The sequence below is a fragment of the Anoplophora glabripennis genome, unplaced genomic scaffold (assembly GCF_000390285.2).
Source record: "Anoplophora glabripennis isolate ALB-LARVAE unplaced genomic scaffold, Agla_2.0 scaffold77, whole genome shotgun sequence".
Classification (NCBI taxonomy): domain Eukaryota; kingdom Metazoa; phylum Arthropoda; class Insecta; order Coleoptera; family Cerambycidae; genus Anoplophora; species Anoplophora glabripennis.
Window position 1 is genome coordinate 797,439 of NW_019416717.1, and position 22,041 is coordinate 819,479.

At 33.0% G+C, this 22,041-nt stretch overlaps 1 protein-coding gene across 2 annotated transcripts; it reads left to right on the forward strand.

Moving 5' to 3' along the window:
* The first annotated feature begins 141 nt into the window (after positions 1 to 141).
* LOC108904411 (papilin) lies at positions 142 to 19,511 on the forward strand. 2 transcript variants are annotated; one of them, XM_018706959.1, is made up of 5 exons: positions 142 to 286; positions 2,528 to 2,740; positions 4,786 to 4,941; positions 12,917 to 13,030; positions 19,230 to 19,511. In XM_018706959.1, exons 1-5 carry the CDS (start codon positions 190 to 192, stop codon positions 19,379 to 19,381), a joined length of 732 nt encoding a protein of 243 aa, XP_018562475.1. In that variant the 5' UTR covers positions 142 to 189; the 3' UTR covers positions 19,382 to 19,511. The 2 variants fall into 2 exon arrangements, with proteins under 2 accessions (XP_018562475.1, XP_018562476.1); XM_018706960.1 differs by lacking the exon at positions 142 to 286 and adding an exon at positions 759 to 836.
* The last annotated feature ends 2,530 nt before the right edge of the window (positions 19,512 to 22,041 follow it).

Below are 22,041 nucleotides of genomic sequence, written 5' to 3' on the forward strand. Positions count from 1 at the left end.
TAGGTTTGTTATTTCATAATACATAATTTATATAAATAATCAGCGACCTAATGGAAGCAAAAAATCATATCAATCTGTTTTGTAGAAATATATCTGCAACTAATTCCGCTTAAAACGATAATAATTATGAGATTAAATAAATGTGTTTATTATTTTACGCATCAATTTCATAAGTGACAGTCAATATTAATGCAGTTCAATAGTGAATATTATAAGACCATGTACATATTAAATGTATTGTTTTTTATTTTTCAGTATTGCTTAGCAGTAAATTCGTCAAGTCTTGGTGAGTACTAAAATAATACGATTTGCTGATATTATTTATTTAATATATATAATACTATTAATGTGTACGCCATTGGAATCTCCTATATTAGAAGAGATACACAGGTATTAATTATAAAACACTTGTATATTTTCATTTATAAAATATCCTGAACTCTTTTTTCTGTATCTATTTTATGAAAAGTCGCAGATGTAACGGAATTTGGAATATGTATAAAATAACTAGTTCAACAACACCATGCTTACGCTAACCGATAAGGGTCAGAAACGATAATTTCTGTAACGATTCGACTAAACGGTATGAATATTCGCAACATTTTGCAATATAATCTCTATTTCATTTAGGTTATTAATTGCCAATTATGTACATCTTAAAGGTCATCACCTTATATGTATGTCTTGATAATAATAATAATTCCAAAAATATAAAGAGAAGTGACTGAGTCGAATAAGTTCATAAAGAACAAGGTATACATATTTTCAAGATGTCATTAATTTATTTACTAAAATAGCAAGAAATTTCCATGGATCTTGGCAACCAATAATGCACGGTTAGTAGTGCGTAGTGGGACGTCAGTGGTTACCTGACTTTTAGAGACAACACAGGTACCTATGTACATATTCAGGCTGTTAAAAATTCGCTTCTCACTACAGGGATCTCGGAAACGGTAAGAGGTACGAAGTAGGTTAAATGGTGACAAAGTTGCGTAATCAGGGGACCAACATTACGCCTCTAAGAAATCAAGGCTAACATGACTAGTTTTCAAAATATTTGAAAAAAAAAACGAAATTTTGAAAATCCGTTTTTGTTTCATTTCAGCGTTACTTGAGGTGATATTGAAAAAAGAATAACACTTTCTCATGATCACTTTTTGCCCTCTATCGAATGGCATAATAAATTTTTATATGTAACGTTTCGTCTCTCCAGGACCATCATAAACTTCATTTTTTTAAATACGACCCTTGAATTTTTTTTACATTTTTTGCAAGCCTTCATGACCCCCAATACTGTACTGCCTCAGCCCGAACCAGATTCATACGTTTTGTCTCGAAAAATTCATCTTCAGTGTATTCGTTCCAAATTTATTTATATATATATTTTTTTTTAGATTTCTTTGTTTATTGAATTTATCGTACACTGTAAGTGTCGTTAGACCCTGTGAAATCCATCTAGTTATTTAAACTATTACATAAACACAAAGTTTTTTACTCAGCTAACAAAAATTGATTACATCAATCAAATTTATAATAGATATTCAAAATTGCCATCTTCGTTTTCCAAACATAAATTTGCTCTACGTTTCATATAACTACTCAAAAACGCGTTCAAGTTGAATCGGAGTTATAATGTTTATTTCACTTACAATTGTTGTTTCCAGCTCTGCAAGTGTGTGGAGAGGATGTTTAAACCTCTAGTAACCAATCTATCACCATAAAATTCCTGAAGATAGTTTCTGCTGCAAAATGTGCGGTAGCTCCATCTTGTTGAAAATACCATGCTGCAGTTTAGCGTCATGCATTAATTCCCGGGCTTGTTGTAAAATGTTTGATATCGTTCTTTATTTATTACTTCTCGGAAAAAATTGGCCCTATTATACGTCTTCTTGAAACTGCTACTGATACCTATCTTTTGAGGATGTAACGTTTTTCAATAAAATTGTGCGGATTTTCTAGAGCCCAAGTTGTATAATTCTGACTTTTTACGTAACCTATGCCTCGTCGGATTAAAAGCTCAGGTCTGAGAAATTATTGAAATTATATCTATATATTATTTAAATGTTCAATAAACCATCCAGAATATCGTACTCGTTGGTTGGGATCAGGAGGAGGTAACTCTTGCACAAAAGAAACAGAGACCATATAGGGATACATATGCAAAAGTCGAATTCTTGCATGGAAATTCTGGTAAATACTGCTTAATTAATTGTACAAATAATAGACAAAAGGAACACGAAAAGTTACGAACGCCTCTGGATTGACAGTTCACCTAGGGTCCCTAGATGGTAATTTTTTCTTGGTAATTTCTGAAATACCAACTTAAGAAAATCAAATTTATTGAGCGCCAAAACAAATCTGGTCACATGGGACTCGGGCATTTATGAAAGCATTGTATTATTACAAATCACCGATGATTTATGTCTAATTATACGTTTACGGAAACGTTTTATTATTAATTATACGTATCTTCAGTTTTTCTCTTAGGAGACTTACTTTATACGGGACTAATTCACACGCTTTTCAGAGGGATCAAAATGTAAAATATCTGAAGCATACGGTACATGTAAACGGATAAAGAACTGTCCTACAGCTGTAGAATCCATGATCAGGACTGGTACTCCTGAACTCAAAAGATGTGGATTTGTTGGTATGGAAGAACTAGTTTGTTGTCCATCTGTCCCACTATACTTAGAAGAACAGACTAATCGACCATTTATAAACAACATAACCAAGAATTGTAAGTACTATAGTACGATCATATTCGATGCAAAGTAATAAATCATTGCCTGTCAAGGGAACCAATGAAGTACGCCTTTAAGGGTTTTACAAATTGAATAATTTCTTTATACATTATGAAGGGACGAGGGGATCAGTTCAGGTCTGGCACCCTTGTTGCTACAAAAATTCCTTTATTCTCATAAACTATTTATTTTAAATGTAATTTATTATAAATCCAATTTGTTTCCTAAATTCCACATATGTACTACATTTTACCTCTGTACGCGCCACTGTTGTTTACTTGTTTTTTGGAAGCGCTCTCTAATTGACGGCAAAGCTCGCCAGGTTAGTATTTGACGTATAACCGACCAGTTCGTACACTCGATGCACCTGGGCGACTACAGCTACTACCAGAACACAGTGCGTATGCAGCGGTATTTCAGATTTTACATTGAATTTCATTTTAAATTTGAAATGATTTATCTTACGCCTCCTAAAAATGATGACACGATTTTTCATGGATAAAAGGCCGACAATTTTTTGCTCTACTTTGCATCGTATACGATCCTACTATAATTTAATATATTATTCAGATTTAAATTCATTACCTCAATTATCTCAATCAATTCACAGAAGCAAGGGTGATTTCAGTCTTAAAAGAATCAAACCAAGAAATACTACGAGCCCAGATAAAATCCCTGCATTTTTAGTTAATGATTATGCCTGGGTTTTAGCTATACTTTTTATCATTTTGTTTAATTTGTGAATTAGATTTAATATTTATCCTAATGTATTAAAAAATTCTAATGTAATTCCAATTGCCAATCATTTATTTAAAGTTTCTTCTATATGATTTTATTTTTTTATTTGTAAAGAATCGAATAAGTGAAAATCACATGGTATTTTTAAGGGCAGATCCACCACCTCCAACCTTCAATATATTTTGGGTGCTTTTACAAATCAAGTAGATGTAATATACACCGATTTCACAAATACTTTTGATCGACTTGATCATGGTGTTTTATTAACTAAATTACTTACGTGTTACTACTTGTTACGGTATGCAATTGTTGAATATCATGGTCGGCTGTCGAAGGAATTGGTAGACTTCTGGTGTACCGCAAAGCTCGGTTCTTGATCCTCTTTTCTTTAATATCTTCATTAATGATATTACGGTTGGAATAGATGTTAATTGAAGCATGAAGCTCTATACTAGTATAAGTAGCGCAAGTGACTTTAAATTTACAATGTGCTTTAAATAAAATTGTTTTGTGCTGCTATATTAATAACTAACAGCTTAGTATTAAAAAGTGTTATGCCATGACCTCTCACAAACAGCAACCGGTTGTATTTGATTACCGTATTGATAATACTATTCTTACCAAGCCACATACCATCCACGATTTAGATGTAATATTTGATAGTAAACTGTCTTTTTCGTACCTAATTACGAATGAAAAATTTACTAAAACGCAGAATTACCTACTAATATGATTTATCAAGTACTAGAAGTAGGTATTACTGCTTCAGATTTTGTGAACCTACAACTATTTGTTCTTGAAATATAAAAAATAGATTTTTCCAAATATTTATTAAGTAACACTGCACTGGTTCCAAAACAGTAGACATAGTGCCCCGGACTTTAGACCGTTGATCAGTTATATTCGTAGAGAGGCATTAGATGCCCTCTCTGCGGGTCTGGTAGGGTGGAAGAACGTAGGTTAGGATCAATGTGAAAGATTGTTACGGCTTATCAATGTAAGTCGTTCCTGGGAGTACATGCGGCCTAATAATACGCCGCCCCCTCCCCCGCACAAGTCTGCGACTTCTGGGCAAATCCCTGCGATTTCGAACACTATATTTCAGTGTAGACAAAGATGGCCGAGTGGTATCCCAAACTTTTGGGGCATCCTGTATTGTATAAACAATAAGGCCCATCGAGAAAACGCGAATAAACAATAACGCTTTTTATATTTCTTGTTACTTACTAATTTTCTATGTTATTAATTGCGTATTCACAAAACTCATATTTACATATTATAAATATGCAATACTTTTTTTCAGTACCGGTTAAAGTAAATATACCCATAAATAAGCAAACGTATAATGTTGAAAGCAACATACAGATCCCATGTGAGGTAGTGGGACATCCCAAACCGGAAGTTAGATGGTATAAGGATAGTATTCCCGTTAGTACATCAGATAGAGTTAAATTTTCAGGTAAGAGGAATATATTAAAAAATGTTACAGTATACAGGGTGGCCAAATGAAAACGAAACAGAGCGGAACTGCGTCAAGATTGTAGAAAAACGCTCAGACCCGTTGATTTTAGATTAAAGGGGACATTCTTTGCTGGTATTTTTGACTACGCCACTTTCACCCCAAAATATTTTAATGGCATTGCGGGTTGAGTAATATTTCTTTTGAAAGCTCTTACAATTCTCTTTACAACAAGCTTTAAATTTTATAATTCCACCAAATACTTATTAAGAATTTTTATTTTAAAGTTGAAACTTATGTACAAACAATTAGTAACGGTAAAAATGTTAGTCATTCGAGTTAAGTACGCCAATGGTATAAATTTAGTATTTCTTGCGTTACATTGGTGTTTGGCGATTTTGTTATCACTTTCGTAAAAAAAACACAATTGTAAAAAACAGAAATGAATGCTAGACACACACACAATGAACGTAAAATTAATGGATTCCAAATTATTTTCTAGTATTATTTGGAAGCGTTGGTTGGTAGTTTATTTAATTGTGTTTTTGAAATTTAAACACTATATTTTACTCGGTCGATATCATTTCGCTTTACTTTATGAACAATAAATGTGCGAATAGAACAGCTCAGCTATTTAATGAACAACATCAAGAATCGACATGTAAGGAGGAAGTATGTTCTAGAGTTAGTAAAAGAATTTCAAGAGACAGGGAACGTAGCCAATAAAAAACGAGAAATTGAGAAACCTATAGTTAATGAAGCTAGTGAAGTTGCAGTTTTGGGACAAGATCATCTTGATCCTACATTAAGTACGAGGCAGCTGGCATCTGTGTCTGGGATCAATCGAACTAGCATAAAAACCATTTTGAAGAAGACTAAATTCCATCAATACAAAATACATTTAGTCCAGAAACTTCATGAGGATGATTATGACCGCCGTTTGCAATTTTGCGAAATAATGAGTGAGCGAGCAGGGAACGATCCACAGTTCCATGCTCGCCCCCACAGTTAACATCTGTTTTTCTGATAAATGCAGTTGTTTCTTGAACGGGGCGGTAAATCGTCACAATTGCCGCTATTGGTCCGATTCAAACCCAAGAGTTTTTCACGAGCTGCATACACAGCACCCGGAAAAATTAAATGTATGGGCTGGAATTTTTGGTGACCGGCTCGTGGGTCCTTTTTTTCTACCTGGTAATTTGACTGGCCAAATGTATTTGCAATTACTTGAAGACGCTATTGACCCTGCCTTGACTGATATTATTGAAAATGTTCCAGAGTATGATGAAGATCATTTGATTTTTTAACAGGACGATGCTCCTCCGCATTATGCATTAATTGTCCGTCAGTATTTGGACCAACGTTTTCTACTGAATTGGATTGGGAGGAGAGGCAGCATTGAGTAGCCTCCACGATCACCGGATTTATCGCCCCTTGATTTCTTTTTTTTGGGTACCTAAAAAGTAAAATCTATCAAACACAGCCAGCGTCGCTAGAAGATTTGCGTCAAAGAATCGTCGACGAATGCCGTCGAATCACTCCGGAAATGCTTCAAAGTATTAGGCGGAATTATAAAATTTCAAGTCTGCTGTAAAGAGAATTGTAAGAGTTTTCATAAGAAATTTTACTCAACCCCCAATGCCATTTAAATATTTTGGGGTGATGTTTACCCCTTGCTTGGGGGTGAAAGTGGCGGAGTCAAAAATACCAACAAAGAATGTCCCCCTTTAATCTAAAATCGATGGATCTGAGCTTTTTTCTATAATCTTGACGCAGTTCAAGGGTGTTTATATTTGTGAAATAATCCAAAGATTGTTATTAATTAAAAAATTAAATTCTGCTTTAAAAAGATATTTTGGAATTGCTTTCATTGGTGTAGAAGGACATATAATAATCATGTAAATCGACCTCACTGGCGGAAATAATTTTGATTTATATCAATGTTATTTAATGTTATATCTCAAACAAGCTTTTTTATTAATTGCAGGTGTAAGAACTCTCTTGTTCACAGATGAACCCAGATAACACATAAGTCATTTTAGGATCTGAAGGAGTCAATGAATTATATCCCAAATTTGTTGTTATATCTAAAATGTCGCTGGGATGTCAGAGTATTACCTTTCATAATGTTCTCAGAACGACGCTCATACAATTTTTTCAGACATTACTTATATTGTCTAGATGTTATGTGAAATACCACTACTACTACTGCTCTATACTGTTGCTAACTTCAATATCATTGAAGAGAAAAGTTATATTACCCAAAAAATAATTTTGAATAATATGCATTAAACCAAAAAAAAACAATTGTTCTTAAAAGATTTTCATTTTTTTTTTTTTGAGTGCATAATTAGTAGAAAATTGCTAACAACATTTTTAACACTTACAGCAATAAACATTTATAGTATTGGATAGTATTTTCTATTCAATGTATATTTCATTAAATAGCTGCAAACAAAAAATAATAATTGCATAACATCATTAGTTTTTAATAATCTTTCTTCTAAATCTTTCAAAATATTTTTAAGTTTATATGTACATTTGTTTAAGTTTATTACACCGAGTCATGCCAAAATATTTTAAAAAATAAGGAAATAAACCCTTGCGCCAAAAGGATCAATCAAGGGTTATTTTTATGAAAATAGCTTTGCCTAACCGAGAATAACACACTGAAAAAAGCAAATATAAAATGCAAAAAACCACATCACTATATGTACTTACATCGCGCACTTCAAAAAGTTGTTAACGCTTCAAAAATGTTACTTTTCATTTTAATTATTTTTGACAATTTAAGTTTGTTTTTCATAGATATACTAGAAAGGTACACTGCTGCTTGGTGCTTTTCACGCTGGTTGGTATACAGCATGTAACTTCAAGTGGAAGTCAGTTTTTAGGGGTAGTAGCAAACCTACGTGTTCTCCTGAATACGAATCTGAAATTTTTTTTTTTTATTAAATAAATTCGAGTTATAATTAGTTTTTTAAAATGCACTTTAATACTTGTATACGTCGTCAATGTAATCAAATACATGAATTGTAGGCAACCTACAATGCATGTGAAGGGAGATAGTGCCGATAAACAATGACGAAGCGAAATGCGTCAGTTGCAATGTTGTTCCTATCGGTACAAATGTACATCAGTACATTGATAGCGAATTTAATGTAAACATATTTAGTGTAATATACAGCGTGGTAAAAAAGTTGCATAAAATTCATATTCTCATTAAACAATTTTTTTTCGAAAAACGGTGAGACCCGTCGATTTTTATTTGATACAGGGCATCTTGTTATGTGGAAAAATTTTTTTTTTCGATAATCCACTTACGGCAGCGATGACATAATTTTTTTTTAAATGACAACGCATATTTTTTTCGTTCGAAATTGATGACAGTGATAATTATCTAAACAACGGTGTGAAAATTTCGATGTCTTACATAACAATTTTTTTTAGAAAAATGCACCTTAAGTTCTTGAATGCAATAATTTGCTGTTTACGGATCAAATGCCTTAGAAAAAAATTTATTCGGCAGAAAGCATTTCAGATAACTTAAGTTGCAACTGGTGTTATGTAATATTTGCGGAATTATTCATCAGATATTGTCAGGATCCTGATTAAACTGCAAAATTTAGAACCAAGTTCAACCGCACAAAATCCAAATAGTATGTAGCAAATTAAGGTCGACTTTTTGTCTTCGAGTTTGCCGATAAATTCCTCAAAAAAAAAAAATCCAAAGAAATGTTTACTTGAAAGGAGTAGATTACCTGAAATATTGAAGACTAAAAATCAGTACCGATTTAACATTCTTTGGTGAAATCGTTTAATTCGAAATGGCAAAACTTAGTGAACGCGAAAGAATTGATATTTTGAGGATGATTGGTTTCGGCGATAAGTTACGAACCCATCAAGAAGCTTGCCAATTATTTAATGCAACGTACCCTGACAGACCACCAATTACGCAATCTACGGTTAGTAGGGTACTGGCAAGGTTTGAGGAAACTGGTAGTGTGAAAGATGCTCCTCGTGCGGGTCGTCCTAGAGTAGATGATGAAACTAGATTGAATATCCTGGTGGAGCTCCAGGACAACCCTCATTCTAGTACAAGGTCGATTGCATTGAACAATGATATTTCACATGTAACTGTGGTGAACTTTCTCAAAAAAGAGAAATTTCACCCCTATAAGGGTCACTTGATACATGCATTGACTGAGGACGACCCAGACCGCCGTCTCCACTTTTGTGAAGATTTAATGCATCGATGTAACGGAGACCCCGACTTCCTCAAGAACATAATTTTTTCTGACGAGGCTACTTTTTATCTTAATGGATCGGTGCATCGACATAACTGCCGGTATTGGTCTCAGGAAAACCCGCACTGGGTGCAAGAAGTAGATCATCAGCACCCCCGAAAGGTGAACGTTTGGGCGGGAATAATAGGGCGTCGTATTTTAGGCCCGTATTTTTTCGAGGAAAATTTAACTGCTGCTCGCTATTTGGATTTCCTGCGGTTCGATTTGGTCCCAAGCTTAGCAGAGTTATTCCCGAACAACGAGGATCCTGATATTCCTGAGGAAAGAATTTGGTTTCAGCAGGATGGTGCACCGCCCCATTATGGAGTGCAAGTACGGGAGTACTTGAATAACACGTTTACTGGCCGGTGGATCGGGCGACGCGGAACAATCGAGTGGCCTCCGCGTTCGCCTGATTTAACACCTCTAGACTTTTTTTTGTGGGGCTATTTGAAATCGCGTGTGTACACAAACAGACCAGGTGATTTGGAAGAACTTAAAAACCGTATTCGTTTTGAAATAAATCAAATCGACCCGGGAATGCTTGAACGAAGTGTAGACGGCGTTTACACACGCTTAGGACAATGCCAAATGGTACAGGGTGGGCAATTCGAACAATTTCGCTAGACTTACACAAACATTAGTGTAATTTTACTCGTTTGAAATGTAATTTTGTCAACTTTGTCCTTTTCGGAGCCATTAATAGTGTAAGTAGACAATTATCACTTATAAGAATTTAAGGTGCATTTTTCTAAAAAAAATTGTTATGTAAGACATCGAAATTTTCACACCGTGTTGTTTAGATAATTATCACTGTCACCAATTTCGAACGAAAAAAATATGCGTTGTCATTTAAAAAATATATATATGTCAACGCTGCCGTAAGTGGATTATCGAAAAAAAAAATTTCCACATAACAAGGTGCCCTGGATCAAATTAAAAATCGACGGGTCTCACCGTTTTTCGAAAAAAAAATTGTTTAACACAAATATGAATTTTATGCAGAACTTTTTTACCACGCTGTATATTTTCATTATTCTCAGTTGCATTTTCTTTTATATTTTGATAAAAAATATGACATTTGTTTGTTCATAATAATAAGTGTATTGCTTGAATTCCTGCAGCTACTATATCATTTTGTGTATTTGTACAGTGTACACATAATATTAGATATTAAAAAGTTTTAGTCATTATTGTGTTTATTTTTACATAGGAATCGGATTCGATGTTTTATAACACATACTATTCAAGTACTGCCTTTTTAAAATTTTGAATTTTCCGCGTCAGTACAATTTAGTTTCAAATCAGTACATTGGCATCACTGATTTCAGTACATAGAAATATACCCTAGGAATAACACTGGTCAGTTGTTGTTCCGCATTTGGAAACAGTAGGTACATCTAATTGCGAATTTGAATGGTTTTCATCGTTAGAAGCCATGAACAGACTATTTATTGTTGTGTATTTCGTTTATCATTATTGATTACTACTTGAGCTTTTTGCTAAGGTTACTTATTAAGTAGGTACTGTTTGTGTACATTTGTGAATTGTACATGCGCTGTGACTAAAGCTCGCCGTTATTTAAGGTTACACTAGCTTCTCCAGTGGCGGGGTACGAAAATTACTAAAAGAAGGTAAAAAAAAATAAGTTTTTACGGCGGAATTTGAAAACTATTGTTTCTAAAGGTCAAAGGAAGCCTCTGTATAAATATGATCCCCGCTCAAAGTTACATCCTGTACATAAAATTTTCTGAACATCCTATACTTTAGTTTACTCGGAAGATATTAAGGAATCGCCTGTAAAATACAACATTGAGATAAAAAAAGCCACGTGTGGTCGTCACTAGTGGCTGCTACACTCTGCGGACTGTATTTTGTATGAAGCTGAAATAGGCTCATCGCAAATACACCGTTGGCAGTGGCTCGATCGAGCCACATACTACGGCCACAGCAAATAAAACAAATGTTGTGCTACGGCGCTGCTTGTAGCCGACGACAGCCACTCTTCTTTCGGCTCAAACACAGTCCACAGCGTCCACACTCAGTCAACAGTCTATCGCCACCGTTCGACTTGTACATATTCTGAAATTATGAGCACAGAAATGGCGGACAATATAGACGAGGATGTATTTATATCCGAAATTGAAAATCCTCCTACTATTTGGGATGTGCAGTCTGACCTATACTCCAACAGATCAGAAAATTAATTCATGAAAAGTAGCATTCACTGGTAGAAAAAATAACCGCACGTAGCAGCTATCTATACCGAATACTCGTACTATACTCCACGGTCGAAATTATAGAGTGATTCATCGCTAGCTTTTGGACTAGTAAGGGGGATGAAGCGTGCCGGGAACGAAAATCCATTGGCGTGTCTGCGTAAAAGGCAACAAGATATAGAAAATAATGAAAAAAGATAATAAAACATAACATCTAATATTTTTTACGGTTTGCTATAACAGGCACTTTGATCCATTTTAATTATTACAGCATTTTAAAACGTCCCATTTGTGTTTTTTTAATTTATAAATTTATTATAGCCATGGTATTAGACCCCTCGTCTACGCTTATGCTATGACGTTTCTCAGGACGGGTTAAATCAAGTCTGTTTACACCCACTAAAAAAGCATTTCTTTATTCCCTACCAAGTGCAAAAGACAGAGATAGAATATAGATCGACGTTCAGTGTAACTCGGTCTCTAGACGATTATAGATTCTATCGATGTGCGTAGCGAGCGGCACAAAGATAAATAATATTGAACCGTATAAAAATCATTTTATATTTTATTCGCATTATGGTAATGGTGTTTTTATATTATGTCATAGTCACTCTTTTATAATTTCGACCGCGGAGTATAGTAGTTGCTTCTAGCTACCTGTGGCGACCACACATGACTGTGCTTGCGATGTCTCTTTTTCAAGATAATTGTGGGAGCGACAACTACCTGCAGCTTTTAATATACAGAGAGATCCAGAATGATTGAAGTGTTTGGAGATCGCAGCCTGTGCCTGTCTCTGTCAATACTACAGATATATACAGATTATATGCTAAAGATGGTGTTAGAAACAGGCTGCGTCCCCCAAACGCTTCAATCGTTCTGGATCTCTTGGTAAAATAATCATATGGTGTTTATACTATTACCTATTACTTGCTTCATCTTTTATAATTTGTAGCCACTAGCCAGCAAAAAACAGAATAATTTGAAACACATCTTTCACCATTCAAATTTTTTATATATCAAATTCACGCTTTTTGATGTAATCATTGTGGAGGTTTATTCTAATTTTTACAGGTCGAGAGGTCTCTAGTAAATTCATCATTCTCATTTTACTTTTCCACAATGCCATTATAGAGACGGAAAAAAATGATGGTGAAAAATCAAACTTATACCTGCTTTAAACAATTTTCGTTACAATTTGGTAACACCAAAATTACTAATGACATTTACTTGAAGCATGGCAACTTGATTAATTACAGAAATAATTATCATAAATTTGATGTATTAAAACTTCAATAGCGATTTCCTGCTAAACGGTAACATTTATAGGCTTCAACAAACAGTATATAATTTTGTCTATATTATATCTCATTTCAATAATGTTTAAATTTCTGTGGTCTAGCAAGAGAAAAAGTTATAAACAAAACAAATAGTTCTTCAGCAGTTCAGCAGTTTTTTTGTTTTTTCCAGATTTTAACACACTGATAATTTTAAATGTTACAAAGGCGGATTCGGGGCATTATGTGTGTGAGGCAACCAATTATCATTCCACAACATCAAGCAACATAGACATTTTAATAGAAGGTAAATACACGTTATCGTCTCTTGAAAACAAAATTATCTGCTAAATCACAAAATGTTTTTACATCAAATGATTTTCCTGTTTTTGAGATATTCTGTTTGAATTTTTAGTTTATTTATACAAAAATTGTACTGTGGTGATTCATTATACAAGGTGTCCGGAAACGAATGAACCATATTGCAAGGATAGCTTCCTTGGTTAAAAATAAGCCGATTTAAATACCTTAGTACAATTTTGTGTCGTTAAGGAGTTATATATCTTAAAATAAACGTCATTTATTTAATATTTTAAAGATAATTCCGTTGCTTTTAAGAATATTTCAATGAGATCCGATACGGAGTGGTTTTGGGATAGCATAATATATTTTTTATCTTGTCTCAATTTATTTACTTGTGGCATAGTTTTCGTTTTTTCTTCTTGATTTATTGAGTATTTTATCACCTGTAAAAAAATTAATGAAGTAAACCTTTGACTGAAAAAAAGCATAAAAATATAGTCCATTACAATAAGTTTACAATGACGTCACAGTGTTGGCAAATTGTAATATTTTTTGGGATATTTAAACAAATTAATTTTTAATAGCGAATTCATTTTATAATAGCTGTTTTACATTGACAATTTATTGATCAATTAATTCATGAAGTCGCTTCATCAAGAAATTGGACAAGTGTAATACACCAAATCTCCTGTTAAATAACTTCATGAATTTATTCATCAAGTTCTTGACGAATTGGAGCATGTTCTAATCTTCGTCAATTTTTTCCTGAAGTTCGGAAGTACCAACCCAACAGATTTACACCCTCAGATCAGTATGAGGTTATGTTATTGGAATATGCAAATAATTGTGTGGCGTCGTACTAGTTTTGTATTGTTTTTACTGATTTGTTACTTACAAACACTAATATTTATATAATATCTGTCAAAACGGTACCGCTGTTGTATCACTACAATTATGAGTGGAAAGGTAACATTTTTGAAATTTATTTGCTTCTCTGATTCGTTGGTAGAACCGATTCATGCGTCAAAAAACTTGATAAAATCTGTAGCAGTGTAAAACCACACTGTTTACCAACAAATTCGTGAATTAATTCATGAAAACTTCGTCAATTTATTCATCAATAAATTGTCAATGTAAAACAGCTAGATATTAGAAATACAACTTAGATCCACAGATTATGTGGTTCATGTAAATAATTTAGGGAACAGTCCAAAAAATAATTTTCATTTAGAATTGTGTAAAATGATTCGAAATTTTGTCAAACATAACCTAACATTTTTTACTTAACCTTTAAATATTATTAATAATATTTAAAATACATTTTATAATTGGTGTAACAATAGTAAAAGCTTTATATATTCACTTTCATTAAGTTTCTCTTCAGAAAAAATGGATCACAAAGGAACAATATCAAAATAAAATTTAACACATTTTCTGTCCTATCTAAAATTATTGTCTCTCTTGCTGTGACGTCAACTCGTATACAAGCGCAATCGAGACATAAACAAAATATACAAAAAACGATTTGACATTATGATTCATGACAGTTTTGATACTTTATAATTTGAAGTTAATATCACAAACCTATACTAGACGGCCAAAATTATAGATAGTGATTCATCGCTAGCTCTTGGACTAGTAAGGGGGATGAAGCGTGGCGGGAACGAAAATCCATTGGCGTGTCTGCGTAAAAGGCAACAAGATATAGAAAATATTGAAAAAACATAATAAAACATAACATCTAATATTTTTTACGGTTTGCTATAACCGGCACTTTGATCAATTTTAATTATTACAGCATTTTAAAACGTCCCAGTTGTGTTTTTTTAATTTATAAATTTATTATAGCCATGGAATTAGACCCCTCGTCTACGCTTATGCTATGACGTTTCTCAGGTCGGGCAAATCAAGTCCGTTTACACCCACTAAAAAAGCATTTCCCTATTCCCTACCAAGTGCAAAAGACAGAGATAAAATATAGATCGACGTTCAGTGTAACTCGGTCTATACACGATTATAGATTCTACCGATGTGCATGGCGAGCGGTACAAAGATAAATAATATTGAACCGTATAGAAATAATTTTATATTTTATACGCATTATGGTAATAGTGTTTTTATATTATGTATTAGTCATTCTTTATAATTTCGGCCGCCGAGTATAGTAGATCTGTGTTATTTATTCTTATATAGTGAGTGTGGCAGTAATAACTGATAAGTATATTTAGTCCATTGAAATGTTAAATTTTTTTTGCGCTTAGCGTGCAAAAGTCAGAGCACGCAATTTTATTTTTTTGGATGTCAAGAGGAAGTTAGTGTGAAGTTAAATCCATGTTTGTGGGGTCGCAACCCTTGTGCTTCGGCCGCCATCTTGTAAAAAGGGCTGCAAATGGTTTTTATACTACTACTTACTATATCGGGCAAACTATTCGTCGCACAGAAAATTTGTATATACATTTTTTGTTACAAACTTTTAGTCGTAGAACCAAGAATAACAAAGTTATTAATGAAAATAGATACAAATTTGGGGACAAATTTTCTTTTGGTCATTATAACTTTTTTTTCTGGTCATTTTACAAAAAAATTACATCAGAGCATTTTGATATAGAGGATTTCAAGGAATAATTTCTATTACAAATTTTTTTCAAATTTTATTTATTTATTAGTGTTTTACAGCGATGCGAAAGTTACACTATTCTCCAGTAGGTATACATTAATATGAATGATTAGGAATAGTTTTCGCTCATATTTCCATTATTTTTAGAAGAAACATTTTAATGATTGACATTGCAATGTTGTTAATTAGTTATTGACTCTTTTCCCCATCCCCTACGAGTTTGGTGGCGCGTTTTTTTTACGTCGTATCCCTAGTAGGCAGAATCCACGGATATTTTCTAGCTGACAATAATAAGTGTAATTAATAATATCGAAATATATTTCCCAATCTACTGTGTCCTCAGTCTCTTTGATGAGCTCTCTTCACTATTGTCATGTAAGTAAGTAAAAATATACTCCATGACTTCATCAATGTTATTTTTACGCTCATCATTTTTATTTTCGTTCCACCATTTTTTGGAATACAACTACTTGCTGCAATCGTGATGATATTTTGCTCCAACATCTACTAAGCTGGGAACATCAGCATGCCCGTTGTAACGTCGTCGGTACGTTTGTATATGAGGCCCATTCAGTGGCGGCTCGTGAGGGAGGTCTCTGGGACTCCGCCCCCCCAGATATTTTCAAACTGTAAACTTAAAATAATTTGTTTATTTAAATCAATAAAAAATCTAAATAGCATGCATTCAGTATGTCTTGGATGTTAGGTTGGTTGCATAAAGAGCATGTACTCCGTGAACGTAGCTCAGTTTAATGCCATCTGCCATCTATGATCGTACCAAATAGTTATCTTTGACTGCGCGCGCAATCCCCACTCCATCGCGGACGGTGAAATCTGAGTCCATCGTGCAAGCATATTTTTACATATGATTGGACAAATTGGCACATGGAGGGGATAGGCGACGATAGGTTCGCGCGCTTTGTTTTGGACTCCATACGGCAGTAACCCGTATCACTGAAGTGTTGTTATATGTGTTTTGTTTTTGCTTTGGCGCTTTTTAAGACATTATATTTTATAAGTTTAAGTTTAAAATGAGGGTTTGTGAAATAAAAAAACTTGTTATTAGTAATTTAAGATTAGAGGAAAAAGTCGAATTGAAAAATAATGGATGTCCAACGCCAGTGTTGAATTTACATAGTTCAAGTGCAAAAGTAGGCCGGCTTTTATCCGCAAATTTGATAAAAACAATTATGATAAGACCCTGTGGTTGTCTGGTTGTGACGAAACAAATAGATTTTTTTGTTTTGTATGTTTATTGTTTGGAGGAGGCGAAGAAAACTGAACGAAAACTGGAGTTTCTGACTCTACCAGACAAAATTAAGAAACATGAAAAATCTCCTAAACACAAAAATAACTTGGTGAGTTTTTTACTTTTAGGAAGAGTAAATATTGCTTTTTACGGAACCAAAGTTGTAGATAATTTAATTTTCAACAAAAAATGTCTTTACAAATTTTCAGTGCGACGAATAGTTTGCCCGATATAGTAAGTAGTAGTACAAAAAGCATTCGCAGCACTTTTTACAAGATGGCGGCCGAGGCACAAGGGTTGCGACCCCACAAATATGGATTTAACTTTACACTAACCCCCTCTTGACATCCAAAAAATAAAATTGAGTGCTCTGACTTTTGCAACCCCAAATGTAACTTTACAATGGACTAAGTTTAATATTTCATACTCTCCATGTTAATTAAAATTATAATAAACAAAAATAACACTCAAAAAAACACAACCGATCACCAGCACAACAAATAGTAAATGGTAAATGACAGAAAATGTGACAGCAATGTCAGAATAGCCAACTTAACTTATTATACTAACTTAAATTTAAAGCGTAATGCGCATGCGACATAGTTGACGTCACAACGCCTTATAGAAAAGGACGGAAAATGTTCATATTTTAAAGTTATATATCTCAGTTAATATTAGTAAAACAAAATTCTTAAAAAAACCTATATTAATTTTGAAACATGCTGAATTCAAATAAATATGAAAAAAATATGTGAAACGACCCTATTACAACATACGTCTCTTACAGAGGTAAGTGGAAGAAATAGCTCCTCCATTTTCAAGTTAGTGTTCAAAATAGTCTAGTAAGAACTCCACCATTTCTTCAGCACGACTCGCTAAAGGTCATTTTAATCTTTGGACTAACACCGTTAATTTATTAGTTCTAAAAGGATCTTTTTATACGCTTTCAATCGGTTCCAGTACACAAACATGTCAGGGAGCTGCTATCGAAAATAACGAAAACGTCAAATGTTTGTCAGCTGCGGATCGATTAATTTTAATGATTTTAATTCAGTGCATTATCAAGCGCGTCCATTCAATTGTTGATGTTGACCACAGTTTTAAGAGAAGTTTAGCCGTCCGCGGCCAAGAATATGTTTTTTTCATTTAAGAGCCCATTTTACATATACAAATTATTTTACGTTGAAAAAAATTGTTTTTCGACAGCCCATATCTCAAACACCTTTGAATCCACAACGATGTAATCTTGTACAAAGGGGTTTCTAAGGGTGTTGATTAAAAATATCTAGTTATCTAGTTTTTTTCTAAAAAATTTCTAATACTTTTTTTGAAAAATCGACCCCCTTTTCCCATCTCAGAATCGGACCCCTCTGACAATATCAAATATGGTTATGTCTAAAGATTGTAGATTCACCACCAAAGTTTTAAAATATTCGGATATCAGGTGAGCGAGATATCAAGGTAGCTCCATGAAAAGTGGGACACACTGTATATCGCGTACTTCAAAAAGATGTTAACGTTTCCAAAATGTATCTGTTTTCGTCTTCTGAACTTACAACTTTTCATTTTTTGACTTTGAATTATCTTTGACAATTTAAATTTGTTTTTTTAAAATGTTATGTGAACGAAGTAATGACAAAATAACTTATACAGGGTGTTTGAGACTACCTGCCCACCCCTTCTGAAATCTAGTTTATTTAATAAAATGAAAAATGCAATACTTCCTAATAGTGAATGGACTATGCCGGATCGATTGGAGGCATTTTCAACTTCTGGCTCCCGCCGGAAGTGACCTATTCAGACCGGAGGTTAATTTTTTTAAATGGAATGGCATACTTTTTCTTATTAGCCTCGATTCTACACCGAAAACTAATAAACTTCTGTATTTTTTTTTCTAAATCATCGTTTTCCACCCCAAAATGCCTTTCCGAAATGCCTTCCACTTTCAGATAAAGTCGAAAGCCATTATTTTAACAAATTTTCACAGTGCGCTTCATTTCTTTGTGTCACTTCTCAGGGAACACTTCCATTTCGGGCATTTTGGGGTGGAAATCGATGATTTACAAAAAAAAAAAAATTTACAAAACTGTTAGTTTTCGACGTGGAAACGAGATCAATAAGAAAAAGTATTCCATTCCAAAAAACTGACTTTCGGTCTGAATAGGCCACTTCCGGTGGTAGCCGGAAGTTGAAAATACCTCCAATCGATCCGGCATAGTCCATTCACTATTAGGAGGTATTGAATTTTTCATTTTATTAGATACCCTAGATTTCAGAAGGGGTGGACGGGTAGTCTGAAACACCCTGGATAATAATAATATTGTTTTGTAATTTTAGGGACCAGCTGCAGTGATAAAGGATTAATCTGTTCGCATATAGTAAAATATGAATTATGTGCACATAAGTTTTTTGCCAAAGATTGTTGTCGATCATGCACAGAAACGAGTTTGCCGACAGCCAGACCTCAATCCACATACTTTTATAAATAATATACTTAGTATTAATAATTTTAAATCTAGCTATTTTGATAAATAATGAATTATTAAGGTCGATAATTTATACGTAATATATGTACTTTTATGTTATTTGAAAAATAAATCTTTTAATATAATTTAATAACATGTAATATTGTAAATTTCTAGTTATTCTAAAAATTATACAGGGTGGTCCATTAGTGTGAGAAAGTAAAATAACTCCCTTGTTATTCATAATACAGAAAAAAAGTTTATATAAAAGTTGTACAGAATCAAAAAACCCAAAGGACAAAATTAATTTGAAACCCACAGGGCAATGGGTAAAAACGGGACACGCCAAATATTACATTTTTTAAATAGAACACCCTGTATATTTTTAAACATATGAATTTCTGAAAAAATTCTATATATGACAATATAAACAGTTTATCATTTTAGTGCGGGGTTGCCAAGTTATGTAGAAAATTCTTCGAATTTTTGGAAAAAACATAACCTCGAAGAAGTTGTAATATCTTTCAACTACTAACACATGGAGCAAAAGTATTTGACACAGTTATAGGCAAATGTTAGGCAAAGACTCCTATATTAGCTAACATCGATATATTATAAAGGGCATTTTTTTATAATACGATCATTTTAAGAAAGTTCAAACTTGATTTTCTAAAATTTTTCAAATGGAACACCTTGTATTTATTGTTCTATTTTATTCACATATTAGTCCACTTCAACTTTTATTAAGTATGTTCTACACCTAAAGTCGTTAGTTTTTAAGATACAGCAACATTTCTGGAAAAACCTAATTTTTATTATTTTCGGTCTCACGAAATGGCTTTGGAAAAAACTGTCACATTGTGTCAACTTGTCAGTTCATAATTTATCATTCCACTGTGAGTTAATTTTATTAGTTAATATTTATTTATGGTATTCTATAAAATAACAAAAATTAAGTTTTTTCAGAAATGTTGCTATATCTTAGAAACAATTTTAGATATAGAACATGCTTAATAAAAGTTGAAGTGGACCGATATGTGAATAAAATAGAACAATAAAATACAGGGTGTTAAAAAATCAGTTTAAACTTTCTAAAAATGATCATATTATAAAAAATGCCCTGTATAAAATATCTAACATCTTTGCCTAACATTTGTCTACAACTCTATCAAATGTTTTTGCTCTAAGTATTAGTACTTAGTTGAAAGTTAATAGAACTTCTTCGAGGTCATGTTTTTTCCAAAATTTGAAGAATTTTCTACATAACTTGGCAACCCCGCACTAAAATGATAAACTGTGTATATTGCCATATATAAAATTTTCTCGGAAATCCATATGTTAAAAAATATACGTGTTTGTTCCAAAAAATGTAATATTTGACATGTCCCGATTTTACTCATCACCCCTGTATGTATCAAATTAATTTTGTAGTTTAGGTTTCTTGATTCTGTATAACTTTTTTTCTGTATTATGAGTAACAGGGGAATTATTTTACTTTCTCACACTAATGGCCCACCCTGTATTTGCATGCTACGAAAAATAACCATAATAGTTTTTTTGCAACTACCTCCACTAAAATCAAGCTATCGTTTGATAATGAAGTAAATATTGTCAACTGTCTCATAGAAAGTTTTAACGAAATGTAACAGTAGCAAAATAGTCCAGGCGGTGGAGCATTCGAGGCGTTTTTATTTGAAGTTATTTTTTTTTGTTGTACAGAAAAATCTTAAATATTATGTAGAATAAGAATTCGAGTTTGCCTATTCCAAAAAACAATTGCTAAATTCAGGGGAACAACAAACAAACAAAAAATAATGAAAAATGGCCCGTTCTTCGACATATTTTTTCCTGGAAGTAAGCTCTAAATCAAAAAAAGCCATTCTTTATTTTTTGTTTATTTGACGATTTTCTATAAAGTTAAAACAACTGCGAATCAAAAAAGTTGAATTTTGCATTAACAATGGGCAAAAAATAGTAGAAAATCATATGTATATTTTCAGCAATTTTTAAAATAAGTAAATATTTAAAAATATTAATGAAACTTTATGAACAAATAGTAAAACATATGTAAATTCTACCCTAAAAATTTTGCAACGATCGATAGCGTGGTTTTCCATTCACAGGATTGTTAATTAAGAAAATTTCAAAAAGTTTACCGCGTACCGTGGGTTTAAATTAAGGTTTAGAAAGGACACACAATTTTTAGAGACACTTGTCATAATAAACAATGAGCAATACCAAAAATACCTATTTTTACACTTTTATTACCAGTTTTAGAATTTTTAAAAAATGTTTCAATATTTGACTCTATAAACAATTTATTTATTGCAAAAATTATTTATTTTATTGATTTTTGATGACCTATTCGTATTTCTCTCATTAAAAGAAAAATCGTCTTGATAAGTGCTACCGTTCGGCGTTCCCGAGAAAAGCCATCTTTTATCGCGCATACGCATTTTGAAACCCATGCAGCTGCTCTCAGTCATTCCCACTTCCGTGATTTCAGTGATTAACAAATGATAAAAGGCGTTCTAAAAATGCATATTCAAATATTTTGAAGAACCCATACGGAACAGCAACGGGTCTATAATTTTCCATTAAGGTCGGATGATTCTTTTTAAATAAGGGAATTACTTTATTAGTTTTTAAATTTTGCGGGAAAATACCAAGTTCAAAAGACTTGT

Excerpts from the sequence above, each read along its gene's own strand:
- LOC108904411 (XM_018706959.1), top strand. The coding sequence starts at position 190 with ATGCAGTTCAATAGTGAATATTATAAGACCATGTACATATTAAATGTA. Across the intron at positions 287-2,527 it reads AGTAAATTCGTCAAGTCTTG|AGGGATCAAAATGTAAAATA; the intron begins GTGAGTACTAAA and ends CACGCTTTTCAG. Across the intron at positions 13,031-19,229 it reads CATAGACATTTTAATAGAAG|GGACCAGCTGCAGTGATAAA; the intron begins GTAAATACACGT and ends TTGTAATTTTAG.